Here is a 16001-nt window from a genome sequence, read left to right as displayed (position 1 = left end):
TTCTTGCAGATTTGGTTTGTGGAATAATTGCAACGTTTCCCCATTACTTTACTTATCAGATAACTTTAATTTTGACCTGGGAGTTTGTTTGCATCAGTGTGCCAAGGGCTGAGCATTCACCTGTCAAAAGGCAGTACCTGTCCCTGATGCTCCCACACTCAGTGGATCTGATGGGATTATTCCTAACCCAGAAGTTCAGTCTCAGTTCAGGGCCTTTGTGGACCTGTGCCAACTGGCCAGTATAATTCCGGCTCAGCTGGTAAAATCTGTGCCCTGAATGCAACTGCCTGGGACCACCAACATGATGTGCAAGGCCTGGGGTTGACCCCTTTGGATAGACCCCTCAGCAGCTCAAAGACTGTATGCAGCAGAATATGTCTCTGCTCTGCTGGTGCTGGGCTCTTATGTGCTTCTTCACCTCAACCTAAGCACTGTCTATCCATTTTGCCCTCACCCTGTTTATTTATAGTAATCCCTAGGAATTATAGCTTGGCATGTCACTCAGTTAAGTGTTCCTTAACCCCCTCGGTGCTGATAGTTCCTATGTGACTTGATGTTTCCTGCTTCAAAAACAGCAACAAGAAAATTGACAGTAGAAAAAAAAATCCCCTACTCTTTTCTTCCTCCAGCAGAAAAGCCTAGCTATACCTGTAGGCAGAACCAGGCATCACTTTGAATTGGGATATCCTCTTCCCAAGGTGGGATATTCTTTTCCCAAGCTGTTGCCTTGTCCCAGCCTGGGACAGACCTTGCAGGGAGCAATCCAGAACTGGTGTATGAGGCAGCAGGCGTGAAGGGGAAGAGCCTTCCTGTTCATTTGCTGCTGAGCAACAGCCTAGCCTGGAAGTTGCTTGCTGGGTGTCTGTAGTAGGTAAGTGGGGCTAGACTGTTTGCATGCGTCTATGCCTTGTAGAGCTGTTACTAACACTCTCCCTGTTGCCTGTCATCCCTTAGGCCAAACTTGGGAACAGCTCTGTGAGCCCCAATGTGGGGCACCTCATCCTGAAGTACCTGTGCCCTGCTGTCCGGGACATTCTGAGTGATGGCCTCAAGGCTTATGTCCTGGACATGATCATTGGCCAGAGGCGGAACATCCCCTGGAGCGTGGTGGAGGCATCCACCCAGCTAGGTATGGAGGGTGTGCAGCAGTGCCAATCGCTCTGCAGACCTCCCCTGTTGTGGCTGGGAGGTGCTGGGGAGGGTTGACTCTAAGGATGGGAATGCAGAATAATACCTGTCTCCCCACACAGAATAGGGTGCACCTTGACCGTCTCTTGTAAGACAGGAGAGCCATTTCTCTCTAAATATTCTGCCCAAATATTTAATGTAATTTTCCCTAAAATTTCCAAATTCTCCTATAACAGGGTGTAGCAAAAAAAAAAAAAAAAAAAAAAAGAAAGAAAAAAAAAGAATGCCCCCCTTCCCCCCCTCTAATTTTCCAGGGTGTTTGTAGACCTTCCTCTTTAGTCCTGCACAGCTACTGTATAAGGCAGAGTTGTGCTCAAGCCTGGTCCGTAAGAAAATTTGCACTTACAACTCACTTGGCTCAACCATGCCCACAACACCTGCACCATCTGCTAGTACCAGTCTGCACACTGGATTATGGCAGTGGCTGCCATCCAGGATAACTCCTTTCTGAGGTTACAGATGTCGGGGCCACACTGATTTCTGCATCGTAAAGAGCTTACATCCAGGGCTGGGAAGTCTTCTAGACTGTTTGTGGCAGATCTCCAGCTCTGGGGGTTATCTCTGTGATTGCAGAAACCCCAAATTATAACACCCACCACAATATTCTGTTTACTTGCTGATTTTGAGCCAAGGACTCTGATTGTCCCTGAAGTGTGGAAGGTCCTTGCAGCATGGAAACTCTCCCAAAGTTTTGGAGTGGCAGTCTGGGACAGACCACAACCCATCTCCCATGTGGAGTCTTAACTGTTGGGATGGAATGAACTCATGTTGGTGTTTGGTGGAGAGGCAATGCACATACGGGCATGATCACCCAGTCATCTGTTTTTGCCTTGATGATCCTTCCCATGGTGCCATTTTGGTTTTGCTGGCCTCAACATTTTGCTTCTCTCTGTAGGCCCCTCTACCAAGTTGCTGCACAGCCTCTATAGCAAGATCAGCCAGTACATGGAGCTCACCAACCACACCATGAGGTTCAACGCATTCATCTTTGGCCTCCTCAAGTAAGCAGGCTCTCTGGGCTGGCTGCATGTCACTGTCCAGGGCTGGCAGCAGGTGCTGCAGGGTGACTGCAGGAAGACATGGTTGCCAATGAAAAAACTTAAGAAACCTGGGAAGCTGCTCCCTATCTGTAGGTGAGGGAAGGAAGAAGCTGTGAGCCTCAGGGAACTCCAGAAGGATCAAAACATACCCTACCAGGCCAGGACTGAGAAGGTGTGGCTGTAGCCCACTAAAGAACATTGTCAGCTTGTTTTAGCCCCAAAACATTAGGTGGGAAGAGTCTGTCTGTCAGGATTCATACAAGATTAGAGATAACATATGAATAAATTATTCCTGGAAATCACTGCTTAAATCACTGCTTCCTTGAGCTGCAGTGAATCCCAGGGTGTGAGGCTCTGAAGGAGAAACTGCCCTGGTCCAGGCTCAAGGCTGGCCATTCAGGTTGGGTAAGCAGTGCGCACACCACACTCAGTGTTAAACAGAAGGCAGCAGTGGTATCTTTTTGCTGGTGAAGGGATAATTGCTGCTGAGTTGGTATTTCACTGTTTCTCTCCAGCAAGAGTTCTAGCACTGGGAACAGAGTCCCCAAGATCTCCAAATGTTGGAGGACTCCCACAAGCAGGAACAAGCTCTGCCCTGCTCCCCCCACCCAGGGTGGCCCAGCTCTCCCCTGGTGGCACAGGATAATACCAGTGTATTTTGCCAAGCCTGTACCAAGGGTCTTAATGTTTGTAGATGATTTGCCTCTTCCATGTGAGCCCTCCTCAGCAAAACTAAGCTATTCCAAGGACATAAGAGCTAAATGGTGAGGAAACTGCTGGAAACATGGTTGTTAGGGGTTACATTGCACAGTGCCTTATGTAAAGCAAACTGAATGTCTCTGTGACAGGCTGGGTGGCTGTGGTCAGTGCACACTGATGGGAGTGAGCCACTGTCCTTTCACTAGGTCTTCGAGGTCATGCTGTGTAAATGCCCTTTTCCAGCCACACTTTTTGTAGAACAGTGAGGACAAATGAGGTGAATTGATTTTCACTCTTTCTTTCTTTCCCTACTTGTTTTCCCTCCCTGCAGTATCCGGTCCTTGGAGTTCTGGTTCAACCACCTCTACAACCATGAAGGTAAGAGCCTGAGGGCAGTGGGCTGCAGTGGGGGCCGAAATTCTGCACAATGTTAAGCAAGAGAGGGATATACATTTCTCTTGTTGGTCTCTCAGCCTAGGCAGCTCACCTCTGCTCTGAGCTGAAGGACCAGGCTATACACGGTCCCAGTGTACCAGGGAAGTCCCAGGTGGAAGTCCAGGCTTTGTGCAGCTTCCTCCACCTGAGCCTGGCCAGCCATGTCTTTCCCAGCTGTAGCTAGTACCCAGGGCTGTCACCTCCAATGCATATCCCTCAGTCTACCTGCAGGAGAGCAGATCTAACCCTCCCCAAATTTCTGTGTTCCTTGCCCAGTGCCTGAGTGCTTTGTACAACTGAAGATGTGCACACTTAGCTGAAACCCTTTAGGCATGGAAAATGGAAACAAAACTGAAACTGACAAACAAAAAGCAGATTTTACTGGATGTATCTATTTTTTCAACCAGTAATGTTTTCAGCTTGTGCAGATAATTCAGCAGTATGACCAAGCTGCCTGATGCCTAGAAGCAGCATGACTAAGTGTGTTGAGTGACACCCTTGACCTGCTGAATCCCCTGAGAGTGCTGCTGGCTCAGCCTGTGCTCAGCCCAGGGCCCCATGCGCTGCAAGAAGTCCAGCCCAGTATCTTCTGGCAGGTTTGGGGGCTGACAGCAGACATTTCCCAGGTCTGTGTATGCAGTTAGCACTTCTTTCTGGAGCAGACAGGAGAGCAGACTTGCCTTTGTGCTGAGTAGTGTGGCAAGAGAAAGCTTTCTGGTTTTCTGGAGCAGAAGACCATATGTTTCAAGCCATCATTAAGAGCTGTACGTGTGAGCAAAAGCTGGGGCTGTCAGCATGATGAAGGCTAGGCAAAGCGGTTGGAGATAAAGTGCAGGTCCTGTCTGTGATACAAGTTTGTTATCTCACTGAGGCCAAATGGGCACAAATCCTGTTCCAAACTCTCTCCCTGTGAGTGAGACCTGAAAACAGCCAGGATGGGGCGGGGGGCGTCACTGCAGATGTGGCCAAATGAAGTGTAAGATGAATGCTGCAGGTAGAAATGCTAGTCCCTTTTCTGTTAGGATCCACAGTTCAGACCAACCAGGTCCCTGGAAAGACTATTCAGCTGTCCCTGACACATCTCTTTGCAGAGGACTGGTACTGACCAGATGTGCAGCTGCTTGTTCATCTCCAGGAGGTGGGGAAGATGATTTCAACATATGCTAGCCTTTTGCTGCCTTTTATTCACACCCTACTCCCATGGTATTTTGGGACAAAGGTCTTGGTGGGTAGTCTGATTGGCAGGTCCTGGCTGCAGGCGTGACTGGAAGCAGGACCCGGGCCAGTTTCCCCAGAGTTCACAGGACATCTGGTGCTCCCTGACCCAATGCTGAGACTCACACTGCAGCCACAGCTCTGACAAAATAATAGTGTCCAAGTCTTTTCCCCAAGCTTCAGCAGCTTCTTGATGTCTTGGCAGAGGTAGCAAGGGCCTCTCCTCTAATTAATGTATCTTGCCCTACAGATATCATCCTGGCACACTACCAGCCCGTGGGCTTCTTGTGCCTGTCTCACAGTGTGTGCCAGCCTCTTTTCGAGGAGCTCCTGCTCCTGCTCCAGCCTCTTTCCCTGCTGCCCTTCAACCTAGACCTCCTTTTCGAGCACCACCTGATGCAGATGGGCAAAGAGCAGCAGCAGCAAAAGGAGCTGCTGCGTGTGAAGCAGGACCTGCTGCTTTCCGCACACTCCACCCTGCAGCTGATGCGGACACGGGGCAGCAGTGAGGATCCGGATGGCTGCAGCACTGCCCCTGAAGCATGCAAAGTGGGTGCCAGAGATGGTGACATCTCACCAGTCCACAGCCCCCAGGAAGCTGCAAGTGAGAGAGTCAAGGGAGTGGGGGCCTCCTGTGGAGACGGTGACAGGGAGGAAGAACGGAGGAAGGTGCGGGAGAGCACGTGGGAGGGGAAGAAGGACAAACAGGCAGGCTGGTGGTACCAGCTCATGCAGAGCTCTCAGATTTACATCGAGGGCTCGACTGAAGGCTCAAAGTTCATCCGCTATGAGAAGAAGAAGGCGGCTTTGAATGCTGTGCCCAAGCCAGTGGAGACCCACAAGGCACCACCCCCCCGTGAAGGAGTGGTGGAGGGTGCAGAGGCTTGCCCCATTGCTGAAGGCACCTTGGAGGAGAGGTCCAAGGCTGCCAGCAAGCCAAGTCCTGAATCTGTAGAAGAGCCCTTGGAAAAGCCGCAGCAGGTGGTGGTCAGTGAAGAGGTGAAGGAACGGAGCTGGCCCTTCTGGATGGGCAGCCCCCCAGACTCGGTGGTTACAGAGCTGAAGCATAGCAAGGAGAAGGAGATGGGGATTCAGCAAAGAGTGGGAGCAGCAGCAGCAGCTCCCCAAGAGGAGAGCAGCACCAGTGCATCAGACAGCAGCCAGCCCATCAAGTGGGGACACTTGTTTGGGTCCAGGAAGGTGCAAAAAGAGCCCAGGCAGCCTAACAGGTAGGGGACAGGGATGATTTGGGGCTGGAGAGGGCTGGTTAACCTGGGGTTGCAGCAGTGCAGGTGGAAGTCAATTCAGTAGCTGACCACTGAGCTACACCTCAGTCGTACACCAGAGGCAGTATGTGAACAGAGTTGTCTGTCAGCCCTGCCCAGCCCTGCCAGCTTGCTGGCCTTCTCACTTCCTACCACACCACTGTTCCCTCTTCAGCTCCTACCCTTGTTCAATCCACCTCACTGGCTTTCCTCTCCTGCCTGAGCTGTACCACTGCCTTGGCTCTTAAGCCTCCTCTCTGGGGAAGGGGTCCAGCTGGACCACCCCCATCATCACCTTTCCCCTCCCAAAAGTGCATAGTAAGTGAGAACAGAACATAGAGACTGTTGCACACAGTGGGTGAGGAGGAAGCATAAAGTTGACCCATGTAGCTGAGATGTCCCCACATTGCCTCTCCATCTGCACCCTTCTGTGGCCACAGGAAATGTCCTTCCCAGTCTAGTCCATGTTGTGTCTGGAGGATGCTGAGCCCTCCCTGCCAGGAGACAGCCTGGGGACCACAGTGCACTTTGTGCGTGGAGATAGACCTCTAAGGCATGACCTCCTCATGCAAGCAGCTGCCTCTTGCCCCCAGGTACGCTTCCCTGCCCTACCTTCTTCTGTCTCCTTCTTGCAGGTTGCCCTCTGGCTGGCTGAGCTTGGACAAGTCTGTGTTCCAGCTGGTGGCCCAGACAGTTGGGGCAAGTATGTGGCGAGAAGCAGCTCCTGAGACAGAGCCCCCTCAACCAAAGCCACCTGAAGTGGCCACAGCATGGCCAGCCCGGGGACTGTCTCCACACCCTCCCTGGTGAGTGGCACCGTGTGGCCATCCTGCAAATGCTGGGACAACAACAGGGGTTGGGGTTGGCACAGCTCTGCCTGTTGCAGTTTGCCTGGACCCCTTTATACTCATGGACCAGGGGTTAGTTCAGGTCAGTGATGCAGCTCATGCATCCATCCACCCCAACTCTGCAATCTGCCAGCGAGGGGAAGCTGTTAAGACCCAGAGAGTCATAAAGGTTCTGTGATCCCTTCAGGTTAACTTAAGGTGAAACAACACCAAACGATCTGTTAAAATGTTTTACTTGTGGTAGAAAGGGCTTGAACTTGGAAAAGGATAATGCAGTGTGGGCTTGGAAAAGGATAATGCAGTGTGGGCTCTTATAAATCCATAAGAAAGAAAAGAAGAAAGGAGAGAAAGAGAGTCAAAGAAATCAGATGACCACCCCTGGATCCAGCGCTGTCTCAGGTCCGGTAATCTTGGGTGGTGGGTGCACACACAGTAAAGTTTTCTGTCACCTTTAAATTCATCTTATCAGCTGATTAGCATACTAGTTTAGCTCTTCTTCAAGGCTATAGTCATAAGTTAAACTATAGGCTTTAACCCAAACATACAGTTTTACTCGGGCTACATCTCCCCAGTTAGAGGCCTACCTAAGGAATTTGGCTATAAAACTGCAAGGGAGCAGAGCCATGCACCCTTTTATATACTCTGTGCTTCCCTAGGAGGATAACTAATTCCTTAGACTAACCACAAAGGCCACAATTTGTCGTTCCGGTTTTTTGTGTTGATGAATGTTTGAGGCATTAATGCCTTCAGTTCCTTAGAGCAGCTGACAGCCTGGCTGGGTAGGGAGGCGGGGGGGGGTTTCCTCACTTTTCTGTGCCCGCAGTGGTCCCTGGGCTCAACAGGGCGAGTGTCCTGTGGTGAGCTAACCCTTCCTCCCTTCCCTCTGCCTGCAGTGAGGTGAAAGCTCTTTGCCATCACATTGCCACCGAGGCGGGACAACTGAGCTTCAACAAGGGGGATATCCTGCAAGTCATCTCCAAGGTGGATGGTGACTGGCTGCAGTGCAGCCTTGGCTCCGAGAAGGGACTGGTGCCCATCATGTACGTCACCCACCCGGAGGACGAGGACTATTGACGTGGCTGGGAGGCGAAGCACAGTACCGTGGGCTGCTGAGGCTCCGCTGGGGAAGCCCACCCTGCCAGAGGAACAGACAGAGCTTCTTGCTAGTTTCTTACCTTTCTTGCCATTACAGAATACAGTAACCATAGGTGGTTCCTTCCTGCTCCTCCTTGTGCAGCTGCCAAAGGCCGACTCGGCCCCTGGGGTCTTCTGCGAGCTGCACCTCGTCTCTCCAGGCATCGCCGTGCATGCACCCACACCGGGGACCGCCTGAGCCCCCCTCCCCACGCCACCTCCAGCACCCGCAGGCCGTGGACTTGTACATAGCAGGAACCCATGCAGTCCCTGCCAGGGCAGCACTGTCCCACTCCCCGGCTCAGTTTCATGTTGGAGGGTGCAGAATGCTGGCTGTCCCCTCCCCGGGAGTGGCAGTGCAGTCTGCAGCCTTCAGCATCCCTGGCGTCATCAGCCGCAGGGGTGGGAGCACCCTGCTTTGGCAAGGTCTCTGCAAGGCTGGGCTGATGGGTTGTGTTGTGTCTTGGTGAGGGATGCAAGGTAGGTTCCCCCACGCTGAAGTAGCCCTGTACTAACGTGTTACAGTGATGCCTGGTGGGTTGTAATGGGCCAAATGGCCTGTCACCGCCACGCTGCAGGGCTGGGGCTGTGCCTGGCCATGGCCAGGGGAGGGGGATGGGGTGCGTGGGTGCGTGCAGAGCAAAGGGGTGTGGGGGGTCATGAGGAAGGCATGTGGATGTTCAGTGTTAAGTAGGTCTGGGATGGGTAGTGACACCCTGTGCGGAGATGAGTGCTTTTGGGGTGGCCCCGTGCCCTCCACACTGAGCAGGGAGCAAGTGCCTGGGAAACCCTGGGATGCTCAGTGGAGGAGGGTTGAAGGGGAGGGGGTGAGGGCAGGGTCCCTGACTCGGCTAGGGATGCTCTTTGGAATTGGGGCAGTGCTCCTGGCAGGTAGATCGGGGGGTGCTCCCAGAGGGAGCCGGGGAGCTGGGGAGGGAGGGGTGGTGCTCCCCTTGGCATAGGGTTTTTGGTCTTGCTGAGCCGTGCCGTGGGGTAGGGGAGGCCAAGTGTTGTGCACAAGCAGAAGGGGCTGCTGGGGGTCCCGGGGTCCTTAGCAGAGGCCATGCCAGTCAACCCTTTCTTGACATGTTCTTGCTGCCTGATGGGATGGGGATCATTGGCTGCTCATCAGAGTGGGAACAATGTTAAAAGAAAGGCCATGCCAGTATTTGGTGCCTTGGCTGGGTTGACGCTGCTCACAGCATCGTGCCTAGGCTGGCTTCCCCATGGCGAGGGGCCCTGGTCTTGCAAGGTTACCTCCTGCTTGTACATCGCTTAGCAGACATTGCACCATATTTAATTTGTATTTCCCTGTTAGAATGAGGTGTCTCACCTTTATTTATTTCTTTATTTATGACGCATATTAATAAAAAAGGTGCTGATTGAGCTCCCTGCTACACAGCCTTGTGATTTCAGCCCGTCCCTGGGAAGAGTCTGCGGGTTACCTGTGCTGGGACACTGCACTGCAGGCTTCGTCCTGCCTCCACCACAGCCGACACCAGACCTTCAGAAGGAGACAGGTTGCCCCTAGCTATCAGACCTGTCAGTTCAGGCTGGGGGGACTACATTGCATCCAGATGGTGGTATGACTCAGGGAGGCAGTGGTGTTCAAGGTTCCTTGTCTTTATTCCTTGTGCATGCTGGTGGAAGACCAAGCAGGTTTCAGATAGGAGTTCACATCCTTTCTGTCTGGCATCTGCTTCCCCAGGGTGCTCCAGCTGTTGTCAGTAAGTTGTCCATAGGTGCAGCCAAACTGGAATTTGGAACCCATGGGGAGTGGGAGGAAGTCTGAGCAGCATGGGAAGGAGGTGATGAAGGATGGGTTGTGGGGCTGGGACCCAGAGCCTGGGACAATCTGGCCATGAAGCTCAGTGGCTGTGGGTCACTCACAAGGAAGGGCTCTGGGGCTTTTAAACTTAAACTTGTACAAGCATTGCACCTCCAAGTCCAGCAGGAATGAGCCCCAAGACCCTTCCCTTTACATCTCAGTAACTCCCAGGAGAAGGAAAAGCGCAGTTCAAGTCTCCAGCCTTTGCTGCAAGGATGCCACGCTGGCATTTGTTGCAACCACGTGGACAGATGGTCTGCAGTGGTGAGGTCAGTCAAAACGTTGAAGAAAATCCACAAATGAAGCAGCATAAGCCTGTGTCCTGTCTTGGAGTGGCACAGAGCTGCCAGGGCTTGCACATGGTCCGTTTTAATTCATGTCTCAGAGAGACCAGTGGTCAGGGCTGTTTGCAAATTACATGTTCTCCTCACGTGCAGGGGCTGGCCCAGATGAGGAAGGGGACCATGAGGTGGCCAACAGTCCCATGGGGTGCTGAGTCAGACCTGGGACAGTAGAGGGGATTTCCAGCTGCCTGTGCTGCAGGCCCTGACTCAGAGCTGCTTGCTGGGTGCTTCTGCTGGGGCAGCCTCGGATGCAGGGGAGGCATAGCAGGGTGGTTGGGGTGTCAGAAGCTGGATTTGGGGTTGCAGCTGCTGAAGTCTCCTTTGGAGTCATCCGGCTAAACTCAAGCAGGTCCTGGTTGGCGTCTGTCAGATAGTCTGTCCCAATCAGGAAGTGACCATGGGACAGCCCATGAAGCCTGCAAGGCTGGAAGGCAAGCAGCACTGTGTATGGGTCAGCTGCAGGATCCTGATGGGGATATGGGGCTGAGCAGGGAGAGGAGCCACCAGGTGCTGTGTGTCCTTGAGCTCAGCATCCCTTGGCACCCCTTCAGCTTGGACATGGCAGTAAAAAGGTGGGTGATATGGGGTGCACGTGGTGATGGGAGAGAGGGATGGGTGCTGGCCCACAGCCTTGTGAGCACCTCCAGAGGAGATGGGAGCAGGTAAGATGGTCATGCTGTATGCATGACCCCTCCTGGGTGTTTCCCAAACACAGCAGCCCTTCACTAGCAAACAGTGCAGGTCCCTGGCCCTGTTACTGTACCAATTAAAGTCTATTCCCAACCTTCTGGTGGCAGGCAGCCTGCCAGGGCTAGCCCCACATCTCCCTGCCCTCTGTGGGCACAGGGCAGAGCAGTTGCTGCCCCCAGCCCGGTGCCTACCTCACATGTTGTGAGGTGCAGAGCAAGGCAGGGGCAGCTCTGGACCAGCACTAAGATGCACGGTCAGTCCTGCCTGTCTGGTGTCACCTGTGCAGGGTCCTGGAGCAGCAGCAGTGTCTTCCACTCCAGCTCCTGGCAAGCAGCAATCAGCCATTGCCAAGCGAAGTTGCTCCTCGCCTCTTTGCAGATCTCAGAGTAGCTTTTAGCAAAGAAGTGCTGGGCTTGAAATGAACCCTGGGAGCAGAACATCCAGCATGGTGTAAGCAGAGGAGTCTAAATTCATGGTACGGGGGTCTGCTTTGGAGTGGTGGTGGGGGACTGTGGGACCCAGAGGTGGGGGAAGTAAAGGTGACAGCATGGCTGGGGGCAGATTGAAGATGCCGTGAAAGTCCAGACACACATGACAACCTGAGGGACATGCACTAGCGGGGAAGGAGAGACCTGCTGGTGCCAAGTGCTAGAGAGGGTGTCCTGGCAGGTCCCCTTGGACCTTCTCTACCTGGGTCATCAGGACCTGGCTCATCTTTGGGGCAAAGGCCCCCAGATGCCTGCTGGGGCTGAAGCAACACTAGCAGCTCTCAGAGGCTGCTGTGGGAGGCTGGGAAGGGAGGAGGCACCTGAGCATCAGCAAATTGTCAAGCTGCCTGAGGGGCATACAGGGAGAGCTGAGATGGAAATGGACATTTGCACAGGACAGATGGAACAGGAACACACATGGCGTCAGGACCGGAGGGAGAGGTGGAACAAGGATGCACACAGGGCAGGACAGACACGTGGTACAGGGATGCACGTGGGGTCAGGACAGGCAGCCCCATGGTGAGCACAAAGCCCAGGGGGTCTCAGGACAGCAGGACAGCTGCCTTTGGAGGGCATCTCATCCCTATGGCTGAGCCAGGATGTCATGGACAGTTTCTAAGGACAGAGCTGCAAGCCATGCCAGCCAGCAAGACTCGCAGGAAAGCAGAGAGTGTCTCATCAAACAATCTCAGTAGCAGCCTGTATGAGGCCTGGCAGAGGAGTGTGACTGTCATGTCATGAAGACTGCATGGCATCTGACACAGAACAAGGATACCACATTAACATGGCAGCTTTTCAAGGCACTAAAACCTGAGCAAGTGGGAAAGCATCAGTGTGGTGGAAAATGGGCTCATGCTCTTCTGGGAAACCCTTCTCTTGCAAGGGCTGCAAGCAGCACTGAGCTTGAGGGCAGCAGAGGGGCAGACAGCTGCTCAAGGGAGCACGGGGTACAAGCAGGAATGTGTGTGTCTGAAGGAAAGGCCCACATATTGGAGGAGGGGAGTGCAGCCAGTCCCAGAGCTCACTCTGCCAGCATCCAGCAGGCAGTGACACATCCCCAAATCCCACAAGGCTCCATGCAGCAGCTGTGCCATACAGGGCAGGGGCTGCCAGGCTGTGAATGGGCATGCAGGTGGCTCTGACACATCTCTTTGGGGTGTCTCGTCCCACGCAGTGGTTTACAAGGGGGGTGAATCTTTTGAATTTGAATGGGTGCTGCTGGAAGAGCCCTGTCCCTGCTCGTCAGAGTTGCAGGGTGGACCAAGTAACCACAATGACTCAGAGGAACAATTGCGCTGGTGACTTTATTAACTGACCACTTTAGTGAATAAATGGAGACAATCTGGCAACAATCAACAGATAACCCTCTGGGGAATGAATAAAGGCACTTTCGTGATGAGACTATTTTCCTAATAACCCCATCAACAATCAACCAATTACAATTCAATTTATACAAAACTTATACACATGAATATATGCAAGAAGGAGAGAGAGCAGAAAGAGGAAAGAGAGGAGGGGATAGGAAAAGGGAATCACCACCCTTGGATCCTGCATTGTCACAGAGTAGCCAGCTTGGTCTGTAGGCAGTGGGTTGATGAAGACACATGTGGGATGTTGCCTCTATATAGCCTTTCTTACACATGTGCAGTAGGTTGTTCCAGAAGGTTCTTATTTTCTCTGGCCTGCACCTGTTCAGCTAGGTAAGTTTTGTTTCTGGGCAACAACAAGAAGAAGGGAGAAAGAATCAGCCCACCACCCCACCTCCCCAGAGCTTGTTCTCCCTCTCCCCCACAGGGCATCCCACTCAAGTTGTTTGAGACATCCTCTTTACTAACAGTTCATGACATGGGGACATCAAACTGTGTATGAGCTCATATTATCATCTGAGACCTTTGTGCATGCTCAAAACAGCTGAACATCCAGTTTTCACGCTAGCCCATCTGCAGCATAGCCTGGGGACAGGCCAGTTCCCTGCATGGTGGCTGTACCAACCTGGGGTCTCTGGAGCTGCTTTCCAGGTCCTTGGTTGGTGTGACCCCACTGGTGGCAGTAGCTAAGGCAGGAACAGACACTGGGGCTCAGCCCAGTTCCCGTTCAGCCGGAGGAAGGTCAGCGCTGCGGTTGCACCAGTGTCCTGGAACTCAGCACTGAAACAATCATCTGCCGTACAGACTTCCTTCCTCAGCCCCTTTGCTGACTCCCTCTCTGCCTCAGTGCCCCCATCTGTACAATGAAACCCCCAAGGTTATCTCTGAATGAGCTTTTGTGGCAGCATTGCCCACAAGCAGCTTTCACAGGCCAGAGCCCGTTTCCCCTTGCTTCAGTGCTCACGGGGCAAGAGCCATTCTCTGCACACTAGCAGTTGCCCGTGGTCCACGGGAGGTGGTGTGGGGGAGATTTAGGTGGGAACTGGCAAGCCAGGTGCTGGTCCCAGAGAGCATCGTGCAGGGGAGTAGCACATGTGGGTGCAAGGAATGATTGCCGGCAGCAGGCAGAAGCCCTTTCTCCAAGATATGGGCCCAGTCCCTGCTTTAGAATAAGAATGCAGACCTCTTTATACCACAGATACACCTTTGGGAACAGGGATCCCTACCAAGAGAGACACAAGGTATAGCACTACTGCTGTTGGTCTTCAAGCATCCCAATGGCTGGTTTGCAATAAAAGGCAGAGGTAAGCAAGGTGTCAGGCATGTGGCTCCTCCACGTGCACCACAAGGCTAAGGAGGAAGATGGGGAACTGTGCAGGACTGGGCTGAGCACATTCTCAGGAAAGGACTGTCCGCTGGTGACAGCCACAACATGCTTTGTTTTCATGACCCTGCATATTTACCAAAGATTGAAAAGTCCAATGGCATCTTGTTCAGCTTCAGAAAGGGGAAATGCATGAAATGAGGAAAGTTGGATAAAATGAAGCTAAAAGAAGCAGCATGGTCACACAGTGTTCAGCAGCCTTTCAAAGATTTAAGGCAGCCTTTCAGGGCTCCCTGGTATCAAAAGTAGAGGAACCAGCAGGGCTATCCACCAGGGCCAGAGGTTATTTGAAACAGAGGAGACCCTTCAAAGAGCTGAAGTCATGTCTAGATGACAAAAGGTAGGTAAGATGTAAAAGCTGAATAAGACAAACAAAAAAGAGAGCCTGTAGAAGTAGCCATCAGTCCTTTTTGCGAATGCTTCAAGAGCTTCAAAACTGCCACAAAGCCTGTAGGGTCAGTAGGAGAGAAGGCCCTCACAGCACGGGAGTGACATCTCCCCTGGGTGGCAAGATTGCTGCTAAATATGGCTCAAATACCAACACACTGCGAGGTTTGTGGCAAAATGGAACACGTCTGGAAGCATGCCTGGACCCTGGCATTGCAGCAGGATGTTGGTCTCTGCCTACACCCAGCTGAAATACACCCTGCCCATCCTCCCAGCCATGCCAGATCTGCCAGCTGTGCTCTGTGGCAGGGTGACATGGGGGAAGCAGTGAGACTTGTCAAACCAAGAAGGCCAGGCACACCTGCGTTCCCGTCTTGTTGCAAACAAGCCAAAGCTGGCTTTGTGGCTTTGGCTTTGCCTTGTGTAACCAGAGCATGTAACTGCTGAACCTGCTGGGGAAAGTGGCACCAGCTTGCAACACCCCTCTGTCCTCTGTGCAAGAGCCTGGGTTATGCTCAAGGCTGGACTTTTGGATGTGGAGCAAGGGGAAGTGTGAAGAGCAAAAGGGCTTTCTGCAACTGCTTAGGACACACTTCCTCCATTGCTTTTGAGGCTTCAGATGGGGTAATGAAGGGCGTTTGGAGATGCCATATACTGTTAATATAGGAGCTGACAACCACTGTTCTGGGAGAGGTGCACAGAGAGACCAGGGATGTGATTTTTTAGCCTTTTTTAACTTATGGAATTTCCCTACTCATTTCCCAAAGATCCTCCAAACAGTAACCTATTCCTACTGATGGAGTTTGCTTTTGCAGCCCTTTAATTATTTCTTGAAAGTCTCAGAAGCATCATGGGGCAGAGAGAGGTGATGTCTGATTTTCTGCTGTTGCTGGAGTCAAGAGGAGCAGTTGCTTCCACCCACCCCACAAACCTTCCACTGGAGACAGAGCACAGCTACATCCCAGGCTGTGCTCTGCTGCAATGCCAGGGTCCTGACTGTGCACTTGCATCCCCAGGGCACCTCTGCCAGTGCGAAAGTGTTTGAACATGGTAAACACTCTATGGGTGAGCTTCATATTTGAGCAAAGGGGAAAAAAACCCGGCAGGTTCCTGGTGGAGACCACAGGTTCTGCCAGCTCTGTTGCAGGAAGAGATGAAACACAGACAGGGGAGAAGAGACTGAGACTGCCTTTCTGAGCATGAGGGCACAGAAAAGGTGGCTGGGCAGACTCTAGCTCTGTCCCTGAGGGACAAAAGACTGCTGGAGTATCTGCTGTCAAGTACCATAATTGCAGAAAAAAAACAAAACAAGACTTCTACCATGTTTTGCTCAGGGTCAGATTTTTGGAGTAGCTGAGGAAAATGTATTTGGAGAGGGTCACCCCACATTGGCCTGCTTGATGCTGCTGCATGGAGGTACAAATCAAACAAAGGATGTGCATCAGCAGAAAGCAGAGCCTGACCCCAGGCTTGGGAGTACCGGGTCTTGCACAATAAAGAGCACAGTAAAGAGGAAGGCCATCAAAAGGGGCTTCAGCCCTGCTGCAAAGCCTCAGAAGATATTTCAGGGCTTGTTTTTCTCCCATTTGTGTGTTTCAGCTGGGATGTGGGTCAGGCACATCCAGCAAGTGCTGCTGGGCAGCTGGGGAAGATGGAACAGAAATTCATTAATCGCCTCCTGCCCTGGGC

General features: G+C 52.5%; 1 protein-coding gene across 6 annotated transcripts in view; it reads left to right on the top strand.

Moving 5' to 3' along the window:
• The window catches only part of RUSC2 (RUN and SH3 domain containing 2), a 57162-nt gene extending 47943 nt beyond the window's left edge, over window positions 1-9219 (top strand). For all 6 annotated transcript variants that reach the window (XM_026865456.1, XM_026865453.1, XM_026865455.1 and 3 more), the window contains 6 exons: window positions 955-1129; window positions 2084-2189; window positions 3259-3305; window positions 4828-5806; window positions 6478-6648; window positions 7584-9219. In XM_026865456.1, the coding sequence (XP_026721257.1) occupies window positions 955-1129; window positions 2084-2189; window positions 3259-3305; window positions 4828-5806; window positions 6478-6648; window positions 7584-7764 (1659 nt within the window). In that variant the 3' untranslated portion in view covers window positions 7765-9219. The remainder of the gene's footprint in view (window positions 1-954; window positions 1130-2083; window positions 2190-3258; window positions 3306-4827; window positions 5807-6477; window positions 6649-7583) is intronic.
• The last annotated feature ends 6782 nt before the right edge of the window (window positions 9220-16001 follow it).

The sequence above is a fragment of the Athene cunicularia genome, assembly GCF_003259725.1.
Source record: "Athene cunicularia isolate RWA chromosome Z unlocalized genomic scaffold, athCun1 chrZ_part1, whole genome shotgun sequence".
Lineage (NCBI taxonomy): Eukaryota > Metazoa > Chordata > Aves > Strigiformes > Strigidae > Athene > Athene cunicularia.
This window is presented reverse-complemented; position numbering and strand designations above follow the sequence as displayed.